Source organism: Delphinus delphis, chromosome 5, assembly GCF_949987515.2.
Source record: "Delphinus delphis chromosome 5, mDelDel1.2, whole genome shotgun sequence".
Lineage (NCBI taxonomy): Eukaryota > Metazoa > Chordata > Mammalia > Artiodactyla > Delphinidae > Delphinus > Delphinus delphis.
Genome location: NC_082687.1, coordinates 129,154,272 through 129,176,929, shown reverse-complemented (window position 1 = coordinate 129,176,929; position 22,658 = coordinate 129,154,272). Strand labels below are relative to the sequence as shown.

At 42.3% G+C, this 22,658-nt stretch overlaps 1 protein-coding gene and 1 long non-coding RNA gene across 3 annotated transcripts in view; one reads left to right on the top strand and one right to left on the bottom strand.

The window, feature by feature from the left end:
• The window catches only part of PCDH10 (protocadherin 10), a 40,951-nt gene extending 34,311 nt beyond the window's left edge, over window positions 1-6,640 (bottom strand). Inside the window, exons 1-4 of one of the 2 annotated variants that reach the window (XM_069540703.1) lie at window positions 3,078-6,640; window positions 2,583-2,594; window positions 1,411-1,469; window positions 745-851 (exon numbers count right to left, since the gene is read on the bottom strand). In XM_069540703.1, the coding sequence (XP_069396804.1) occupies window positions 745-851; window positions 1,411-1,469; window positions 2,583-2,594; window positions 3,078-5,693 (2,794 nt within the window). In that variant the 5' untranslated portion in view covers window positions 5,694-6,640. The remainder of the gene's footprint in view (window positions 1-744; window positions 852-1,410; window positions 1,470-2,582; window positions 2,595-3,077) is intronic. The other variant, XM_060012989.1, reaches the window with a different exon arrangement.
• Window positions 6,641-6,678: 38 nt separating this feature from the next.
• LOC132426166 (uncharacterized) overlaps window positions 6,679-22,658 on the top strand; it is a 188,336-nt gene continuing 172,356 nt past the window's right edge. Inside the window, exons 1-3 of the long non-coding RNA XR_009519620.1 lie at window positions 6,679-6,754; window positions 7,973-8,069; window positions 8,474-8,550. This is a non-coding gene — a long non-coding RNA (uncharacterized lncRNA). The remainder of the gene's footprint in view (window positions 6,755-7,972; window positions 8,070-8,473; window positions 8,551-22,658) is intronic.

Sequence of the window (22,658 nt, the reverse complement as noted above, 5' to 3'; positions counted from 1 at the left end):
ATTTATATAGAAAAGGTAAAGGAAGATAAAGTAAAACAAAGTAAAAAATACGTATCACATTGCAACCTCCATCAGTGAATACCATTAAGCCTGCATACAAATATACCTAGAGTTCAACTTTTGAACATGGATCCAATGAAAATATGAGGGAACCTAGGATGCTTCAGAAAATACACATTATCAAATGTTAACTAGTGTCCTGAAGCCTAAGAACCCGGGATTGGAAATCCTGCTTTCAACCTATTCATGATTTTAATCACCATTCCTTCTCTCATTCAATATTCGTTGACATGTAAAATGCATTGCTCTGGAAATGGAGAAATTTGGATTCTGGTCCCCAATCATCCACTCATCCTCTTGTGACCTTGTGCAGGTCAACCAATTTCATTCATCTTCAGTTACCTCATCCGTAAGCAAGTCTAATAATATCGTAATTGACTGAAGACTGAGGACTGGACCACGCGAGAAATCTCTGGCTTTTGTATGCAGTATAATTCCAGGAAAGAACATTACATAAAAAAGAAACGTTTCATAGTCTAACATATTCCACAATGAATTTCTAGCTTTCATTCTCTGAAGGAACAGTAAATATTACAATCCTCTTCGAGTATACAATTGTCGACATAGGATGGCACCATTCTTCTGTAGATTTACTAACACTAAAAATTACCTAGAACATCATCCTTTCAGGATTGATTTTTGAAAAACACTATAAAGTCAGCATTGCCCTTTGATCACACTTACCAGCTGACTGGCCGCGGTTGGTGGCATCGTGATCACTATCTCCCTGTTCGCTGTCTCCATGGCCACTGTCCTTAGAGCTTACTATGTCGGCTTCCTGGAATGCAGAACTAGAAGTACAAAAATGTGAATATTAGAATAAAAAAGGTGAAGAAACACAGAAAACATTCTTCTGCCACCACATGGTCACTGATGGTGCTGCAGATGCCTAGAGCTCTCAGGTGGCTTTATTTCTGCTTAAAGCTAGTTTTCATAACCTTAAGCCTAACTCTCTAAAATTAAGCATTAGCAGTTAGTTGGAGCCGTTAAGGCATGTAAAGTTTAGCCATTATTCTGTGATTGGAACTAAGCATATGTTTATATCATTTTCATAGAAGATATATATATGTATATATCTGGAACAGCTAGGAAGATTATTAGAAGCAGTGTAGGAGTGTAAACTGGCAAAATAGTCAAGTATACTTAGTGGTTATATGTAAATGAAACACACCAATATTTTTAAAGTTTATTGTCTAGGAAACCTAACGTAATCAGTATTTATGTCCTGCCCTAATTGGAAATACTTTATCGTTTTCTATTTTGATATTGAATAATATACCTAATTCCTACTTTTAGTAGGTAGTAATTTGTCCATACACCAAGGTAGGAAAAAAAAAAAGGAGTCCATACCTGTTAACTCGGCGAGGTCTGTCAACTAGATAGCTGAGCTCTGCTCGCTGGTGTTTAGTCTAGAAAAAAAATAAATAAATCAAGAGCATTTGAATGCTAAGGGTTTAACTAACAAGTCTGCTTTTGAAATTAGGAACTAATTCTAGCTTAAGTAATTGTGTACATTTTTATGAATTTCTAAGCTGTCCTAAAACCTCAGACTAGTGATTGCTGGGTAAAGGCAAGAAGATATGCAGAGACACTTCAATCTAGATTTTCAGTAAAGGTTAAAAAAAAAATGCAGAGATAAAAGGCCAATTTTAAGTGTGTGTGTGTGTGTGTGTGTGTGTGTGTTAAGAAGAGAATGCAAATGACCTCATAGCTGGGGCTCATAAACTATGGTCTCCAATAGGGTCAACCTAGTTATATATGCTGCAGTCTTTCTGTTTCAGTGGCCTAAAAACAGTGTTTAGGTGCATATACTGGTTGACACAAGAAAAACAGCACGCTCAATAAGAAAAAGTTTGGATATTTTATGGAATTATTTTGTTGTTTATTTTCAAAATGTGCTTAAGATACAAATGAGCTGTACAAATATTCATGAAAGTCAATGAATAATATCTAAGACTCAAAATAAATGAAATAACCTGCCAAGAAAGGAGTTCATAATCCTCCCTTCCCTCCTGGCCCCAATTCTTTTTCCCCTCCAAACACCCCTTGCCTTCTCCTCCCCGCCTCCAGCACCCACACGCCTTTTCCGGTCCAAACTTTCTTTTACAGAAATCAACTCCGTTCTCCCCCCCTGCCTCCCTCCTTTCAACTTCGCTACTTCTCCATCTTATAAAAAGAAATCGGAATTGACAAGCCAAATTCTTGGATGAAGAAAGCCAACAGCAGTGAGTTATCCAAAACGGTGGCAAGAAGGTAATTATTAGCTAAAAGATATACTCAAGACAACAATTGTTTAAGCCTTCGTTAGTTTTACGCTTACAGGGGTTTGTGCCAAAGCAACTTCATTCAAATTCACACTGTGTGGGCGTTCGGCTTCAAGAGCGTCTGTAAATGCTGTCCAGAGCAGAACTGAAGGCTTTCTTTGCAACCCGAGTTCAAACGACAAGGATCTGATAACTCATTCACTAAAACATGCATTCAAGTTTAGACAACTGTGCAAAGTTAAACAATCTATAGCTTACTTTTACACGCGACTGAAAGCATCGATAAACAAAGCAAAACAATGAACTTTATTAACGCCTGGGACAAATGCAAAGAGAAAAAAAAACCACCTTTGCCAGCGCCAGAAGGTCCCTCCACCGCATTTCCCTCTCCCCACAGCGCACTTTCCCCTTTACCCCCAGATTTCTAAGAAGGGAAAAGACTGAGAGGGGGGTTGGGATTTTAAAGGAAAGATGCCAGAGGGAAGAGGGAAGGTCCAAGGTGGCAAAGCACCAAAGGAGGGGAATGAAAATAAACGTGGAGGGGTGGAGCGCAGAAAATTAGGGACAACACGAAGTTTAAGTTATACACGAAAGTGTGGGAGAGGTGACTCCCCATTCCTGCCTCCACAAAGATACAAGTGAGCTAATATCCTAAAAATAAATACACAGTGCACCAGAGATACAAGGGCCGGGCTAGAGGAGGCTTTCGGATGGAGGAGATGAGAGATGGTGGTCCTGGCGCTTCAGCCTTACCTCGTTGGACAAAATGCTTCCGTTGGAGATGATGTCGGGCTGCTGGTCTGTGTAGCCGGTGACGATGGCCCCGCAAGGGTTGTGCTCAGTGTCCGTACTCCGCGAAGGGCTGCAGGGTTTAAGGAACATCAGGTCGGTCTTGGCGGACTCGGGGGTCAGGCAGACCTGGTAGCAGTAATTCTGGTTGTGGTGATGGGAGCCAAAGCCCCCGGACTCCTCCACCGGCACTTGGGCCGGGTTACTGGGTACGTTGGAGCTTTGCACCAGCATGATGTCCGACTTGCTGAGTTTCTTCTTGCGCGCCCGGGCTTGGCGGCCGCAGCAGGTCGAGCCGCCACCGCTGCAGCAGCAGCAGCAGAGGCAGCAGTCGCTGGCCAGACACGTGTAGATGTTGAGCTTCTTCTCTTTTTGGCAACGCACGGCAAGCACGATCATGGCCAGCAGGAAGATGAAGGACACCGAGCCCAGCGCGATGATGAGGATGAGGGTGAGGTCCAGCGAGGTCTCCCCGCCGCCTGAGCGGCTGGGACGCTGGTGCTCCCCTGACCCCCCGCCCCCGACCCCGCCCCCGCCCTGGGGCTCGACAGCGCCATCCACCAGCTGCACCACCAGGGTGGCGGTGGAGGACAGGGGAGGTTGCCCGTGGTCGCGCACCTCGATCACCAGCTCGTAAGGCCGCTGGGGGTCGCGCTTGGCCGGCACCCGGCGCGCCGTGCGGAGCTCCCCGGTGCGCCAATCCATGCGGAAGAGGTTCATTTCGTTACCCCGCACAATGCTGTAGGTGAGCCGGGCGTTCTCGCCGTCGTCCGCGTCCACCGCGGCTACGCGGGTCAGCAGGTAACCGGGCTCCGCCGAGCGGGGCAGCACCTCGCGCGCCGGAGTCCCGTTGCGCCCCGGAAGGGGCGCCACTATGGCAGGGGCGTTGTCGTTCTGATCCACGATGAGGATGTTGACAGTGGCGTTGCCAGCCAGCGCCTGGGGGCTGCCGGCGTCCCGGGCTTCCACCTGGAAGCTGAAGTCCTTGAGCTGCTCGTGGTCGAAGGAGCGCAGGGCGTACAAGTAGCCGTTCTCGGAGTTGATGGATACGTAAGTGAAGACGCTCATGCCCTGGATCTGGCACTCGAGGATAGAGTAGGCTAGCTGGGCGTTGGCGCCCTCGTCACGGTCTGTGGCGCTTACCGCGTAGATGTAGGCGCCCGGCACATTGTTTTCGGTCACATACACGTCGTAGACCGGCTGGCTGAATCGCGGTGCGTTGTCGTTCACATCGGACACCTGCACCTGGATCGACTTGCTGGTGGAGAGCGCAGGCTCGCCCTGGTCCCGAGCCACCACGGTCAGGGTGTAGGAGTCCCCCGCCTCTCGGTCCAGAGGGGCCTCGGTCACGATGGTATAGTAGTTTTTGAAGGAAGACTTGAGGCGGAACGGCACATCCCCCAGCAGCTCGCACTGCACTTGCCCATTCTCCTCTGAGTCGCGGTCGGTCACGCTGAACAAGGCCACCACCGTGCCGGGCGCCGCGCCCTCGCTCACCGCCTCCTTCACGGTGCTGAAGCTGATCTCCGGCGCGTTGTCATTAGCATCCAGCACTCTCACGATCACCTTGCAGTGCGCGGGCACGGCGTTGGGGCCCAGGTCCTTGGCTTGTACGTACACTTGGTACACCGGGCTCTCTTCGTAGTCCAGCTCGCCGCTCACCTCCAGTCGGCCAGTGCGAGGAGAGAGTCCGAAGAGCTCCCGCGCCCGGGGCGAAATGTGGCTGCTGAAGGAATACACGACCTCGCCATTCTGGCCCTCATCTGGGTCCGTGGCGTTAAGCTGGATCACGAGCGTGCCCGGCGGCGAGTTCTCTGGGAGGGACACAGTGTAGACGGGTTGGTCGAAGGCGGGCACATTGTCGTTGGAGTCCAGCACTCGGATGGTGAGTAGGGCCGTGCCGGTGCGCTGCTGTTGGGGGAGCAGGCCCCCTCCCGCTCCGCCTCCTCCGGCCCCTCCTCCCCCGTCCACCGCGGTCAGCACGTAGCGGTGCACCGCTTGCTGCTCTCGGTCCAGCGGCTTCTCCAGCACCAGCTCGGCGAATCGGTTGCCATCCCCCTGGGTCTGCACGTCCAGGGAGAAGTAGCTGTTGGGGGTGATCTCGTAGTCGCGCAAGGAATTGGTGCCCACGTCTGGGTCGAATGCGCTCTCCAAGGGGAAGCGGGTGCCCGGCGTGGCGCTCTCAGAGATCTCCACGGTCAGGTCCGGCTCCGGGAAGGAGGGGGGGTTGTCATTGATGTCCAACACCTCGATCTCCACCCGGAACAGCTCCAGGGGGTTTTCCAGGAAGACCTCCAGGTGCAGGACGCAGGAGGGGCTCTGCTTGCAGATTTGCTCGCGGTCAATCTTCTCGTTCACGTACAGCACCCCGGTCTCCAGGTTGAGGTCCAAGTAAGGGGTCCGAGAGTTGGGCGCCGTTTGAAACCCGCGAGCCGAAAGTTTTGTAATGTCCAAGCCCAGATCTTCAGCGATATTCCCCACGAAAGTGCCATGTTCCTGCTCCTCCTGGACCGTGTAGTGAAGCTGGGAAAAGACTCCTTCCACCATCCAGAGCAAGGCGAAGAATAATAGCACAATCATCTCCAAAGGGAAAGGAAGCAGCTTCCCGCAGCCAGCCAGCCACCCAATCGCCTCCCCAGCCACCACGAAAAAAAAAAAAAAAAATCTCAAATAAAAGTGCGCTTTGTGTGTGTGTGGGGTGGGGGGGCTGTCTTGTGGCTTTCTGTCCTTAAAAATCTAATTCCTTTTGCCTCATTTTAGGGTTTCCCCCAGTTCAGCCTAATTTTTCAATCTTAGCGCAGGAAGGGTGACAGGCGTCCCCTTTCCTCATCTGTAATCTTCCCACTGACCAATTAATAAAATAATAACAATAGTCAGCGTCCTTTATTCCGACAGTCTTGGCGCAACGCGGTGCTGGCAAAGCCCAAGGAGGAAATTTTGATATTTCAAGACTGTCCTCGGTTTGTCTTCTTGCTGATGGGAGGAGAAGAATGAGGTGGAAGAGGAAGAGGAAGAGGAGATGCTGTTGGCACCGCTGAACATGCCTCTTAACGTCAACGGCTGGCAAATGCAGAAGAGCTTAAAAACGGCGAGAGAATTTTGTGCCGAAAAAGCATAGAACGTTTCTGCAGCATAAAACTTTCATTCTCTTCATTTCTCCGGATGGATGTGCTTCTTGGCATTTTTTCCTCTTTCGCTCTATTTGTAGTTTTTGGCTTTCATAGTCTTACTCTCTGTCCTCATCTCCACCGTCGTTTGCCTCTCTGGAAGTGTGAAGAGCAGTTTCTTTCTTGCTGTTTCCTTCCCAAGCCTCTTCCCTCTAACCTATCTCTCTTCTTTCCAGTCCTTCCCTCCTCCTGCCTCAGCCCCAGAGCCTGCGATCTCGGCTGGCAGTTTCTGAGCTCCGAGCGCTCCGCTTCTCTGTTTTTGCGCAGCGCCCTCATTCTGCCAACCAATCGCTGAGGAGCACCACCCACCGAGCCATCGCTAATTGGCCAACCTGACCGTCAAGCAGGCGCGTCACGCAAGCAACCGGGCCGGGCTGCCGGGGTGAGTGTGAGTGTGAGCGCGACCACAGCCCGGCAGGTCCCGAGGCGCTAGCTGGGACTCTGCCACGGAAAGTTCCCAGTCCCCGGCCGCAGGTAATGGCGAGGGAATAGAGAGGTTCCCCTGTTTGCATCAGCAAATGCGAAAACATAATAGCAGCAGCGGTATCCTCTCCCAGGAGCGGGGTTTCCAATGACGCTAGTATTCTTTTTCCTTTAAGGTATTTTCCTTGCTACTGTTCGTGGAAATAAGTCACCGAGAACAGGAAAAAGTTGCAGAGGGGCCACTAATTGGCAGGGATTACCTAATTAAGGGACTCTGGTGGAGATTGGCAGGACTTTTAAAAAACAGATACGATAAGGACTGTGTTAAACTAAGTGTGAGGGTCTTAAGGGGCCGTGTAGGAAGGGTTGAAGCTTAGGTGGGTCCTGAAAAGCCGCGGGATTCAAGCCCAGGGTTGAGGGCTGGCGGCTCCTATAGACGTGCGGCCGCGTTAGACTTACCTCTTCCCTTCCTAAACGTACATCCACAATATTCTTACCAAATAGATTAATGCGCTTGGGGACCCGGGTTGAGCTGTGAACCCTTCGGTCAGTGACTGAGGAGTTTCATCTGAGCTCCGCTTTGGAGGCCGCCCGCCTAACGCCGGCCTCGCGGGCCTCTGGCTTGTTCGCTGCAAGGCGCCGCGGATATCCCTGCGCGTCCCCCCGGCCAAGTGCGACGCCGCGGCGGCGCGCACAGGCTTTTTTCTGCTTATTCTGACAATTGGAGAGCTCCCCGCTCCGCCCTCTGCTAGACCGGAGCACCGATTCTTGCCCAGCTTGGGGCAAGACCGCTGGATGAGGGCAGCTGGGCGGCGGCGAACGCAGGCGCGGGCGGAGGCGGGGGTGGGTGCATGGGCTGGGTCGCTGCACACGCGGGGCCAGAGTGTGTGCCGCTGCGGGTATCTGCGAACGTGCTTGCACATTCACGGTGCTCGCATCCATCCTTCCTGGTCCAGCGCACAGCTCTGTGTAAGCCCCAACGGAGCCCCCTCCACCCCTCCTCCCGGGTCGCGAAGGATGCGCTTGACGAGCTCCGAGGGCTCACTCCTGAGGCGCGGGGGCAAAGCGGCGCGTAAACGCACCCAGTTCCTGTGAAGTTGAAATAGAGCGCGAACTCTTCAATGCGAGAGAGTGGATTGAATGTTAATTCTCCAAGAAAAGATTAAAAAAAAAACCCAGAAAACATAATTGTGTATTAATTAGTGGGCTGTAAGGGGTTGTTTATTCAAACGCAAGCCGCCCTTGTTCAGTTTCCTTCTTATGCCACAGGATGGGAAGGTCCCTTGGGGCTTCCTGGTAATGAATGACCTGAGAGCAACACCGCCACAACCTGCGGGAAAAGGAGAGTCGTTTCCCCGACCCCGAGGTACGTTGCCATTCCCTCCTGGCGGGGAATTAAGGAGGGCGAGTGGCCATGGGCGTGATTATAGACTGAGGCATGCCCCTGCGAGTGCGTGTCTGCTGCCCTAGCCCCCCGCCCCCCTTGGCTCTTTCATGGAGATGGGTCCTGCATTTGAGCGGTTAGAAGGAAAGGATGCCAGCAAAAATGGCTAATCCTTTTCCAGCTGCAGTAAATTGACGATTGGCCAAAGCCAAGCGAAAACCGCTGCAGTTGAAATGATTTTAACATCACGTCTGCGGCTGCGAATGGAGCGTCAGTTTATAAAAGGACCTGTGGATCAATGAAAAGGAGATTATAGTGTATCTGAATATTAATAACGGCATTGCATCTGTACTTTCTACCCCTCCCCCTCCCTGTTTTTTCTTTAGATCTGAAGGATTGAAATGACACGTTTTGAGGTCTTCAAGCTGACTCATCAGAATCCTGGAGCATTTTTTAAATGACGGTAATTTTCTAATATTTCATTTGTACATACGGAAACACTTGTGTGTGTGCCCGTGTGCGCGCGTGTTTGCGTGTGAGAGACATGCGGCTGAATGACAATGCAGATCCGGAAATTGTTTGCGGGAGACGGTTTGTGCTCTCAAGATGTAGATGAAGTTTGAACCGACTTTGGACGTTCGCTGAGAGCCAGAGTGCTTCCCGAGGTGGAGATGAGAAGATGGCCAGATTTGCCTGTAAATAATCACTACATCCACTGTTAACGCTTGAGCTGCATTTTTTTTTTTTTTTTTCTTTTTGGTAGCAGTTGTGTTTGAAAGGGGAACTCTCGCCGCAAACGTGGGTTACAGGCGTCTCCTAGCGGCGAAAGCAACACAGGGCATGCCGGAGAATTTCGCTTTGGAGCTCTCATTCGACAGGGCTGGCCTGTTGGGGGCTCTTTAGGATTTCTTGGGTCGCAGAGGCCTGCATTCACGCCGGCGACGCCGGCCGGGGTCCTGTAGAGGTCTCGCCTCTGACTTCTAGTCTCCGAGGCGCCGTGGTATCGGCGGGGTGACGACGGAGTCTTCCGCCTGGGAGAGCAGACGCGAGCCTGGCCGTCCGCCTCCGTCTGGGTAGCTCCGGCCAAGGGCGATTGCAAGAGTATTTTGTCCCGGGCCAAGATTCAAACGTTGGCATCAGCACCCTTACTGACTTACTTGCCTCCTTACTCTGGAACCTTAAACAGACCCCCCTCGCCCCGTCACCCACGAAACAAAACCACACTTTAAATCTGCCTTTTAAAAATGCCTTTGAAATGAAACCCGTGTACTTTTTTCCTTGCTGTGTCAATCCAGCAGATTCCCCCCCCTCCTTCTTTTTCACTCGGCGGACCCCAGAATGTAGTGAGGCCGTGATTACATAGATAACAGCTTCGGCGGGGGGGTGGGGCGGGGGGGGGTGGATGACCTCTTTGAAGTGCAGAATACAGTTCAATGCAGCGTCCTTCGACCCCCTCCCCCCCAATTATTGAAACCGGCCGGGAGAACCAATTCTTAATGTAACCCTCCCCCAAACCCCATGCCCCCTCCAGGAACGCCAACCATCTGGGCCCAGACAAATCGTATCCTAAAGCAGATGGGGAAAGTAGCTATTATTATTTGGAGGGGGTTTATCAAAATCAATTTTCATAAAAAATCCTGGTAGGTGTGTGAGTGATTATGCACCCTCGTCTACTTCATTGTCCTCTAAGGGCAGCCGAATGGGGAGGGGGGCGCTAAGGATCTCACCGTCGCGTTTTATGTACATAGTTACAAACTTTGAAAGCAGCTAACCGGGCTGCTTTCTTCCCTACCCTTTTCTGTAAAAGGCGGGAGGGAAACAAGTTTGTTAACCAGCGTTTGGATGAATGAGTGTTTGCAGTGATTTAATTTGACTTGAAAGCAATTTGTTTCTAAATCCTCTTATTATTGCAGTGTGCCCAGGGCTTTGAGAGAAAAAAAAAATTTTTTTAAGAAATGGAAGAAAAAATATTTAAATTGTCAATAAGGAGTCTTTCAAATGCCAGGCCCCTTGCCAGGGTTGAGCTGAGTGGTTCCTGGCACTTGTCATTCCCAGCAAGCACAGTGCAGAGAGGAAATGCAAAGTACCTGGAGTGTATAGCATCTCGAATGGGTAACCATGAAATCAGTTTATTTGTAGTAATGTAACCTAACTTAAGAGGTGGGAAGGCAAGGCTTCACAGCCAATGCCACACTGGTCGTTCTTGTTCATCTACAGTAGAGTGAGTGTTGACTAGAGTTTCTGGAAAAGATTTATAGCATATACATGCTATTGTAAGCATTCAGGTAACTCTTTTGTTACTGTGTTCTAATCCTTTGGACCCAACAGAACAAACCAACCCAGTTTCGCGGGCTGAGAATACCAGCTCTTAAGTGTTACTTGATATTTGAAGTAGAACCGTTCTTCTCCATTTTGTTTAACCTTGTTAATATTGGTGTGGCTTCACATTTCAGTGTCTTTTCGGTTATCAGACAGGGCCAGCGTTTTGTTAAACTCTACAGTGAATTAAAAGCACTGATGAGCTGAAGCAGCCCTTTAATGCAAAATGACAAATTGCACTTAAGCAATACATGAACAAGAAAATGATTTATGGATTTTTACAGTGGTCTGAGCAAATGAAAGCAACATGAATTATACATCCTAAATGCTCACGATATCATTTTCTAATAATACTGTTTCAGTTCAGATGCTCTATACTCTTATCCTTTCTATAAGAGATATTGATCAGTAAGAAGTCCAGGAGTATTTTTAAATTAGACAACGGTGTTTGATACTGGTTCCAAATACATATATGTTTCCTGAGTGTGGGGTGGGTGATCAACATTGACACAGTAACATTCTTGTCGGCTCCCTCACGTATTGTGTCTTTTAGTGACAAATAGGTAGTCCTTTGGAAACTTATGTTTTGTTCCATACCTTCTTTCAAAATGTAAATAAAGAGATCTGATACGGAATGACAATCTTTATTACATCATGACCTCTTTTTCTGAAAATCAAAATGCATTACCTCATCTTATCCTTTTCTTAAAAATTGCTTTGGATAGTGAAATATCTGATTCCTCCAAAATGTCTCTTATCCTCTTCATATTGGTTTATCCTGTCTTTTTTTTTTAGAACATTGTTTAATTCCTTAGTGTGTTAAAGACACACCTGAGTGAGTAAAAATGTCACGTGCCTTAGTATTTTGGCATTAGTAGACAAAATAGATCTATGGCTGTCTTAAATTACAGAAAAATACTCAATCAGGTAAAATTTTGTGTGGTGCCTCTCTGAAAAAAAAAATTAGTTACTTCTGTGTTATGATGAGTGACTACTCCTAGCATTTTTATTTAATCATTTGTGGCTTATATAACTAAATATTTTAGAATTTTAAGTGAAGACATTGTCCTTACTGTATTACATACTCAACCAGAGGAAACTTCTAATTACCCAGAGGCCTCTAGAGTCACATTATTAGGCTTAATCTTAATGATCCAGGTTTATTAAAAAAAAAAAAAGAAAAAATTGAATCCCAGCCTCTGCTTTTGACAGCATTAATAATTACTCTTACTGAAGATTACTGAAATCAATGATGTGATTAGGATTGTAAATAAGAACTACAAGACATCACATTTAAAAAGCCAGCTGCTTTGCTAACAGGGATGATGTATGGGTTTTACTGATGGGGCCCAGAGGTAGAAATGAAGCTTTAAACATTAAGGTCGATATAGAACAATTTCAAAAATTAATTGCAAGCCCTGATTAAGTTTATATGAGTAAGAGAAAAGATGTCTAGAAATCTCTCTTTTTTCTTCCCCAGGGAGTTTGCTTCTTATTTGACAGTGATACAGTCAACACAATACTAGTGTTTGTCTGGAAAGTATAAATTGTTTTCTTAAGGGGAAGCCCCTTGATTTTATGAATACAGAATGAGATTACTCAAATCGTGATTAGGGTTACAAGTTATAGCATTATTTTCTGAAGGGTTTGAAAAACGTTATTGGAGACAGGCACCATGGAAAGAACATGAAACGTAGAGTGAGAATTACATTAGTAATTAGAATTACAATAGTAAACAGAACAAATAGTAAAGCAGATACTTCAATTAAAAAAGGTATCTCTCTCAGTTTGGCTAGTTACTATAACTGTATAGGAAACTTGATTTCTGTGATGTCTTATTTAAGTAGACTTGCAATGCTATACTGTAAAATGCTTTATTTGATTGCAGTTTCTCGGGGTTTTTTAGGTGAAAGTGACGCCTGGTTTTTAAACAGCTAGTATGTGCCAAGCATTCTTAGATAAGTTGTGGTATTTCCCCGCATGTCTACAGGTAATATCATCCCAACATTATAGGTAAGGATACTAGGATGTTCAGAATTTAAATATCTCACCAAATTAATACAAAATGCGGATCTGGGCCTTTTGATGCTCAGGTTGAGTCTCGTTTTACTACACTGTGATGTTTTCCTAGTCTATCTGATTGAACTTACTTAGGAGGTAAAACAAAAAATGAATTAATTTAGAGATTAAAGATGGAGTTCAGGGCTCCCCTGGTGGCGCAGTGGTTGAGAGTCCGCCTGCCGATGCGGGGGACATGGGTTCGTGCCCCGGTCCTGGAAGATCCCACATGCCGTGGAGCGGCTAGGCCCGTGAGCCATGGCCACTGAGCCTGCACGTCCGGAGCCTGTGCTCCGCAATGGGAGAGGCCAAGATGATTATGGAATGTTATCTACTTACTGTAAGTAAAATATGTATTATGGTTTTTGTAATAAGTACTGACAGAAGAGAAATATCATATTTCTTCTAGAAGTGTGCCCATTATTCAGAATATGTGTAATGTAGGCCCTGTAAGGTAGGTTCTATATCTGACTAATTTCTGAAGGCACCCAACTGTGGCAGTTGATGATACATTAAATTATGAAGAATTAAAGCAAATTGGGCTCAAATCCCTGCTTCTCCAAATATTTGAACTCGGCCAAATTACTTAACTCCTTTGAAACACTGTCAAAGTGTGTTAAACACTCTAAACATCTGTTAAAATATGATGATATATTTACCTTGTTGAGTCATTGTGAGGCTTAAACTGAAATGATATATGTAAAATTCTCAGCCCATAGTAGACTTTCAATAAATATTAACTATTATCATAGCAAGATTTTTTTGAATGAGATAGTCCTTAACTAAGATATTTATTGAGAATAATTAGTATTGATTTTCCTGGTGGTTTTATTATCTTCATGAAACCCAAACTAAAGTATTTACTTTGAGGACAACTTTACATTGTCCTTATTTTGCAGGAGATTATAATTTTAAAGAGAATGCAAATAATAAATGAAGAAGACCAATCTAACTAAATTTTAATTAAGCATCAAAACATAAAAGTCAATGGGCTTTTCTTCATAATCATGTTGCTTTAACACTTTTATTTTCTTCTAGGTAAGTTTAAATTTTCTGGAAGTTTTAATTTATATGATAAAACTTATGTGTAGATTTATAAAATCATTTTGATATAAACATGGTGTTTCATTGTAAAATACCAGTTTTTTATTTCTATATTTATCAACATTTTAGGATTAAAGGACTCTTATTTGACATATTCATGATTTTTCCTCCAATTCCTTGACGTAGAGTCTTAATACCTACTACTGTCTTCATGCTGATGAGTACTAAAATTCTCAAAACTAAAAACGAATTGGTGAAAATCACTTAAAGTAGAATGAATTTATTAGAATGACCAGTTCTGAGCCTCAAGCCTCAAATGTATTTGACTTTCTCTTCAGCATTCTCGTCTTTGCTATATTTCTGTCTAGCATTGCCGTTATTAGTATTCTCCTTGGTAGCTTCTTATACTTTTAGAAACAAAAACATGCATTGGTGCTTGTGTGATAGGAGCACAGCTGTAGGGATACTGAAAGAATGGAAAACAAGGGAAATCATGGATATATTTCTCCAGAATTCATCCTCAATTTGATAAATAAAGAATATGCATAAAAATGTTTTAATAACTTCATTAAACAGCATGGAAAGTACATTTAAACATATAATGACTATGAATGCTGAGTGCATGGGGAGTAAAGAAAAGACTAGAATAAAAACATTTAGTTAAGCAAAGATTTCCAGAAGAGGACAGTTTGTGTTAACGATTTTAAGGGCAATAGTACTACAGATTAGCAGAAAGAAATATCTGAAGCAGGTTAAAGGAACTGGCACAGTAAAGAAGTGAAAACAGTGATAGCAACAAGCTTTTCTATGGAGATCGTAAGAACAGCAAATTAAGCTTTTCAATTACAGGCCAATATCCTGACTTCGGACCTAGTTACTTGAATCTATGATGCCAGGCGGCTTCAATTTTGTTTCATTGGATTTACTGCTCCCCATTGTCACCCGCAAGAACTTGGTCAGATTTAAGGTCAGCAGAGATGGGTGAGATCCTCATTTAGCATTCACACCTGAGTAATACTTTTGGTAGGGATTGGGCTAACGGCCAATGCTCAGCCTTAGAATTATGATAAAACCTAATATCATTGCTTGTTCATTAGCATATATATTTGAGAATCCTGGCTGCTGCTTCTAATTGAATGGTGAAGTGATGATAGCTGCTTTTCTCAAAATATTTTTAGAATCTTGTCTGATTAGACTACCTAACCAAGTATCTAATATAACAAGAACATATTTTCATTCTGCTGGGCAGAATAAGGGAGAGAAGTATTGCTTAAGCCCAAGGAACCTAACAAACATTCAGGTGAACAGTCACACTTTTGATAGATTTGTGGGCTGCGTAATCAATGCTTAATAAAGACGTGCTGACTAAATGAATGAATGCTTGACTTTTTAACTTTCCACTATTATTCATCTTAAAAATATGTCTAAGATATTATACTCAATTCCAAAGGCTATACTTTTAATAATCTGTATTTGAGAAAGGTCTTTTAAGTTGGTTATTTCAAAGAAACCTTACTTAAAATGGAAAATCCACTGTACATTACAAGTGCGTTCAAAACACTTGATCTCTCACTTACAACTCATGAAATGCATTCCTTCTCTCGCTGAACTGCTACTATTCAAAAGTGATGTACCATATTATAATGTTCTTTGTTTTCTAGTTTTCATCTTATTTCATATATACTACGTTGACTGTATAACTATGACCAGAGTAAGTACAATGGCCAGTATTCTGAATTGTTTTATTCCTTTTATAAGGTCAGAATGACAAGCTAAGAAGGAGTCTTCTGCGATTAGAATGTTAGATGTTAAAAGTAAATATGGTTGATATGGGAGGGCATTTGCTGCCTTAGGTAGAATCAGGAGATATAATTTAGAAGTGTTTCAGGGTTAAGTTAAAAAGAAACGTTGACTGACTTGATATATTCAAAGCAATGTCCTGAATTTTCAGCCAGACTGGACACTTTATTTTTTTAAATTAATTAATTAATTAATTTATTTTTGGCTGTGTTAGGTCTTCGTTGCTGCGTGCGGGCTTTCTCTAGTTGTGGCGAGTGGAGGCTACTCTTAGTTGCGGTGCACGGGCTTCTCATTGTGGTGGCTTTTGTTACTTCAGAGCTCGGGCTCTAGGTGCATGGGCTTCAGTAGTTGTGGCACACAGGCTCAGTAGTTGTGGCTCACAGTCTCATAGAGCACAGGCTCAGTAGTTGTGGCGCACAGGCTTAGTTGCTCCGCGGAATGTGGGATCTTCCAGGACCAGGGCTCGAACCCATGTCTCCTGCATTGGCAGGCGGATTCTCAACCACTGTGACACCAGGCAAAGCCGGGGACACCATCTTGCTTCTAGTTTCTCTGTTCTTCAGTTTTCCTGAAATGAAGGAATGTCAGTTCCAAAAAAGGACTGTTGATCACCATAGTATACATATATTTTTCTTTTCTTACCCCCAGCTTCCTTTTTCATAACTAACAGACCTGTATTGTTTGTGGTTTAGATATTATGGAGTTTAGAAGTAATTCTGTAATTCGGCTAGTAATTATTTTATACATTCAGGATTAAGAGTAATCTGAGAGGTTTTTCACAGGCGAATAAAACCGGGATTAGTTGACCAGAATGAAAGGGTTTAAGTATAAATATAAGGTACACACACAGGTTCACACACGTAAGAAAAAAAAGAGCACAGTAGTTAAAACCATGTTTTTCGTATAAGAAAATATATTAACATATCAGTGAAACAGGATAGATCAAAGTTGAAAGATACTATATGTTTGCTTGATTTACAGTGGAAAAGTTCCATGTCTGTTGTGAAAGGAAAGGTTAAAGTTTTTCATCTTATACAATATGCAAAAATGAACTCCAGATGGATTTGAGCATTAACTCAAAGTATAAAACCATGGCATAACTAGATCTGTAATAGTATTTGGCAGCCTAAATAAAGAGGTAAACTGAGGCAAGCTTGAATTACCAGGAATTGAGTTCATTTGGGAATAGCAAAGGACTACAATTGGCAAACACAAACCGCAGCAACCTACAGGGATGTCTGTTAAGGGTCTGAAGCGGGACGCATTTACGAGCAAGGAGCGCAAAGAGCTGGAGTCCAGCCAGAGTCCAAGCTGTAAATTCATTGGCTTGAGGATGGAGGGGGATTGATGGCGGCTGTTCATTGGCCAGGAGATGTTTCCGTCTTATGCAAATCAGGCATTTATGGGAAATCAGTCTCTCAGTACTTATGTTCTATTTTCCTGAGGGCACGTTGGTGAGGCTATTCTTTTCATAACTTCCTTTTCCATTTAAGATACGTTCACATGTCGAATATTTACACCCATCCAGATAGGTTTCTTAAAAGAACTTAACGTTGTGGTGTTCAGGGCTACTCCAGAAAGCAGGAAAAAAAAAAAAAAATCCCCTAACAAATATCTGAGGGACAGCAGAAATGGGAAGCTCGTCAAGTGGAGTGTACTCGGGACCTACTCCTATAGGTAGCATCCGTCAACTGAAACTGCTGATGGTGGCAACAGATGGAGAGTCTAGAAGGGGAAATGCAGGCTTGAAAGTTTTGGGCGTTTATGTTACTGCAAGGTGAGTCCCTTTTGACATTGGTGTGGGAAGAGGGGGAATTAGGATTGTTAGGTTTTCTGTATATTCTTCACTAGCAGGATAAAAAAATAATTCTAATTTTCGGTATTGAGGTTCTAGAAACTCTAGGAAGAGGCTTCTTTCAGTTGGTGAGTCCTTAAATAGTGAGACCTGTTTTTCAGATTCCAAGTGGAGAGTCCTTTTGGAATGCTGACGTGTTTCTAACATGCATAGATAGTTTTGACAATCTCTTCTGATTGGGAAAAAAAAACAACTAAGTTACTGGTTGTTTTATGGTTGTTTCTTACTGAAGTTCACATTAGGATTTTTCTAAAAGTTGTTTGCTTCTAATTTATGTTTTAGTATATTGTTCCTTATTTGATCACTGTATTTCTTAAGATTGTGTTTATCTCAGAAAGGTAGAAAGTGAGTACATATCAACCTAGAACATGTGATTTATTTTTAAAATCTATTATTCGTTATCCTGATTCTTTTTTAAAAGCACATCTGAAATAAGCTCTGTTGAGATGAGAAAATTTATTTACAATTTTAAAATGAATGCCCCTTTAAAAAACATCATTTCCTTCTGCATGGGAACATGAGTTCTAATTCGTAGATCAGAGACTGTAACAAGAACTCCTCTATTTATTTCTGTGCTCTTAAATTTTGCCCACATATGAAGATGAGCTTTAGATGTAAAGGCAGAAATGTTATTGTTGTTAGAGTTTTATTTCAACTTTAATAATTATGAATAAAATGGATAAAGGAAAAAATAAAGGCTATGGCATTTAAGGACATCATTTTAATATGGTGCTGTTGTATTAAATTGCTGATGGTTACACAGTCCCTGTAGAATTTTTATTGTGTTCAGGAACATCTGTGCGTTTCCTTCTATCTGAGAAGAATGTGTTATATTTCAGTGAATTATAGGTGGCAGTATACACAGCTAAATTCCATGTTTTATTGCAAGTGTATAGAAGATATTTCAATTGGTTAACAATTTTATATTTAAGCTTTTTGTCATTTTAGCCCCATTTTAAACTACTCCTTCCTTTTTGTTGTGAATGTAAGAACATCAAATAAACTCCCTTAGGTAAGAGAGGGCTCTTGTGAAGTATTTTAAGTAACAGGTTTATTCTGAAACATTGTTAAAAGTTTGTTTCTTTTTAATGTTATTAAATAAAGATACATTAGAAAGAGTATTCACTGACCAGTTGATTTAATGTTAAAATCAGAATTTTAAAGCTGAAAGGATTTTTAGAATTATATCTCAAACCAAAGACAGAGAAATTTTTATTCTGTCTCTTTACATTTTCTGTTTTAAAAGTTACAGGCAAATATGATTTGACTGCTAAGTGGTAAAAATGCAATACCTTCTTGATTTAATGTCCTGAGGTCTGATAGCTATCTCTGAGAATGTTAAGTACAAAATTGCTATTCTTTATGCCTGCTATCTACTCTAAATGCATTATATTCATGAGAACAATAATACAATTATGAATGAAGTAGCAAAACAATAAACGTTAAATTGATGATCGATAGCCATACTGTGGCATCTCGTGGAGAATAAGAAAGTTAGGCATTACAGCAGTACATTGAAACCATTCCTTCCAGAGACATTCACAAGGTGCATCCAGTGTTTCCTGACCGTTACCCACAGACAATTGGAAGTGAGAGCCCAAGAAGCAAGCAAGTTTTCCTGTTTTGTTTTACTTATTGAACTTTGTAAAATACCACACCCCTTTCCCTTTTAAACTAAAATCCTTTTATCTAATCCAGATTCTTCAGGTATAGAGGAGAAAATTGAGAGTTGAGTAGATTCAGACACTGACCCAGAGACAAGTCAGTAATTATCAGTGTAGGGCTGACATTACACGTACTACCATGGATAAGTAAGCAGTCCTAACTTTCTATTTATGTTTCCTGCCGTATTTCTTATTTGTTTGTTGCCTTTGTCCTCTTTGCCATCATAATCTGTTTATTCATCTTTATGCACTCAGTTACTTTGCAATTATTGGTCCATATGTAGCTTATCATTTTCAAATAGATGTGCTTGCTTGCAGATCCTCACATTACTGCTGGCCAGTTGTTTTAGGATCATTTGGTTCTCTCAAGCTGATATATAAGCATGATTAATTCTAATATGAAATAAGCAGAAAAAGAAATTCAGAGAGAAACTATTTCTTCAGATTTTTTTTCCCTGCCTTTTCCTAGGTCGATAAGATAAATTCTCTAAGCTTGAATGTTTTTTAAAGTGCTTTCCAAGGAAATTTACTGTTTTTTGATGAGATATAAGTTCTCCAGCATTCGGAAGTCTGAACGCTGTTAGGCATTTGGAGTTTAAAAGAGGAATAAACCTTTAGGAACCCAAGGAGACTTTGGCTAAATGTATTGAGCTAAGTTCATCTTTAAAATAAAGTGAAGCCATGAAAATCTGCTAAAATAGGAGACTAACCCAAGGTCTCCTATTTGGGTTGAACAAATGCAGTGGGCCCCAGGTTTTATCCTCTCTATTTTTGAATAATTTACTCTCCTGGATAGCTTCTGAGTGAAATAGCAAGTTAAGTATGAGTATCCTTTAACCTGAAACAAATATGCTTAGAGCTAACCTAATCCCACTGAATATGTCTTCCTAAAATGTTAAGAATATATTGGTTGAGATCTCAATCCTTCCCACTATTGATGCTTAGGTTTAATAAAAAATAAATATCTTCAAGATGTGGGTATTGCAATATAAGTACAGCAGACTTATTTTGCATATTTGGCTAGGGCCTAAGAGAAAAAAATGATCATTTCTTTAGGTTGTGCTTGCATAGACCTATATTATAATCTAGATTTTAGACGTTTTTACTTTTTTTTTTTTTTTTTTTTTGCGGTACGCGGGCCTCTCACTGTTGTGGCCTCTCCCGTTGCGGAGCACAGGCTCCGGATGCGCAGGCTCAGCAGCCATGGCTCACGGGCCCAGCCGCTCCGCGGCATGTGGGATCTTCCCAGACCGGGGCACGAACCCGTGTACCCTGCATCGGCAGGCGGACTCTCAACTACTGCGCCACCAGGGAAGCCCTAGACCTTTTTACTTTTATGAACTCACATTTATTAACTATAGGGCCCTCCAGAAGCTAATAATGTGTAATGCTCCATGTAACTTGAATCTGAAATGAAAAATGGCAAGAACTTTTGGTTGATTGATTAATTCATTTATTCATTCAAGAATTACATATGGAGCACCTGCCCATGTGCCTTAGTATTTAGTGCTTGGGTACATTATGAATAAAATAGACAGATGTTCTCAACTTCGTGTGTGTATGTGTGTGTGTGTGTGTAATAAATAAATAAACAGTCTAGTATCTTAGAAAGTGAAAAGTTCCATGGAGAATAGGAAAAGTAGAACGGTTTAACAGGATCTCTTAATTTAAAATTAAGGACTTCTGTCCCCTCAAATCTGTGAGAGTAACAGAACTCCGACATGAAGTAGAGTGGGTTATTAGTAAGCACCCATGTTTGTTTCGCCATGAGAAGAGAAAACAAGCACAACTTTACATGTTCTTTTTTAAGGTTTCCTTCAGGAGTTACTTTAAAGTAGATTTCTCATTACCTGCTAAACTGAATGTTTTCCCACTAGGCAATTTGCCCCTAACACTGAATTAGTGGGAGAACCATTAAAACAACTCTGTCATTTAATGACAAGAAGGTTTTTAAAGTAAAGGTATGTCTACATGGGATGTCGAGTTGGTTTCAGTTTTTTGATAGTTGCTTTTTCTTTTTCCCCACCGGAAACATAAGGAAGTATTTAAGCAGATATGTTGGTGGAAGCAAAACTTGGATTTAGGATATTAAGTCCCCAGCAGGAGACTTTAGAAGAATTTCTTGGTTGCCTCAGTAAAACCCCTGTCTTCCATGGGGAATAGTTAAACAATTATAACAATAAAGAAATTAAAGCAAAGAAATATCTAGTGGCTGTTATTTGAGCAAGTACGTTTCATGGGGAAACCGATGATAAACAACTTTGTCAAATTTGACTGCTCTAAGAGCCTACCTCCATTGACCTTTGCAAAAATAGGACTTGCCTTCAAGTTGTAATGAAAGTGCTTAAACATGCTAAATGTCAGTATGATGGACTCTTCTAGAATGTGCTGTCTGCTAATAGTATAGGTGTGCTGGCTGTACACACTTTATAGGGTTTCTCTCAACGCATTGTTATATAGTTGGACGAAGAGTGGTCTTAGAACAAGTAATGTCCTCTGTCCTTGCAAAACCTGTAAGTGCAAAATGCTCACTCTTGTAGTGCTCTGGATGATTTTCGCCTGCTAAAATTTCGTTGTTTGATTTTTACCAGTATGCCTATCTATCTGCCAGGCTTATTTCTTTGCTTACTAACTTCACACATTTATTTACTCATTAAGAAAAGTATGAAATGAACTCCTTTATGTTTGGGGCATTGTGCTAAGTACTTATAGAGATCTGGATAAAAATGTTTTCACGTGAAAGGCGGGACTGCGGTATTGCTAGCCACAGTATGCAACTTGAGAACCACTAGTTCTTTCTAGGTTATAGCTGTATATAGATTAGGAAAGGAGAGGTGGATGATAGTGAAGACACAGTAGTGTCACTAGGTTTGGAAGCAGAGAAACAGAAACTGGATTAATTCAATTAGGTGCTACGCATGTGACAGTCATAATGATGACAGAGAGAAAATGTTACATGCTGTTGCTTTTATTCCTCTTAATAGGGCAGAGGCATTTTAATACATTGCAGAATTATTTCAACACAGTGGTCCTTTATGTGAAGTTAAAAACAAATTACATTATTGATAATAATTGTTCACATTTATGTATTCAAGTAGTTTGTAAAGTTTTTAAAGTTCTTTTATAAAGAAAATTACTTTGAATGGATGATTTTATTTTTAGACATGGATGGATAAATTATATCATTACAGATTTTACTCAATCTATGTATGTAATTGTTCCATGTATATTTTATCTTACTGACTTGCGGCAAACCTGTTTTCTTTCTGTAAAGAATTTCTTATGCTTTATAGAGTTGCAATGCAATTAATTATCTAATCCTTCTAAACATTCAAAGAATGATGTATAAATCATTCTTCCACCTGTATGCAATGAGTTCTACTTTTGTACAACATATATAGAATTATTTTATACATACTTATCTGTGGATGTCTAATTTCTAACTAAATTTCATCCCATAGAGTTGGAATGTTTTAGTTTCTTCAGTTTTATATTGTGGCTTCTATAGGATGATTGTGAAATTTCATATAATACCTTTCTGGGAGAAATTAAAGTAATTAAGAAGCACAAAGGTACCTATTTAATTAGCCTACTTGTATCCTCAGAGGAATCTTTAGTTGTGAAAAGTCTGAGGGAGCTTGCCCTTAGTTAATTGACTCAGAGCATTTTCCACTTTTTACATTTCTCCTCACTTATTTGGTTTAGTTCTGTTCTCCAAAATGACTCACTAAAAAATTCCAGACTATATATTTTCTCCTAAGTAATATTTTATTGAAGACTATAAATCTGTGGTCAAATCTAGGATCAATATCAATCCTGTTTTGTTACCAG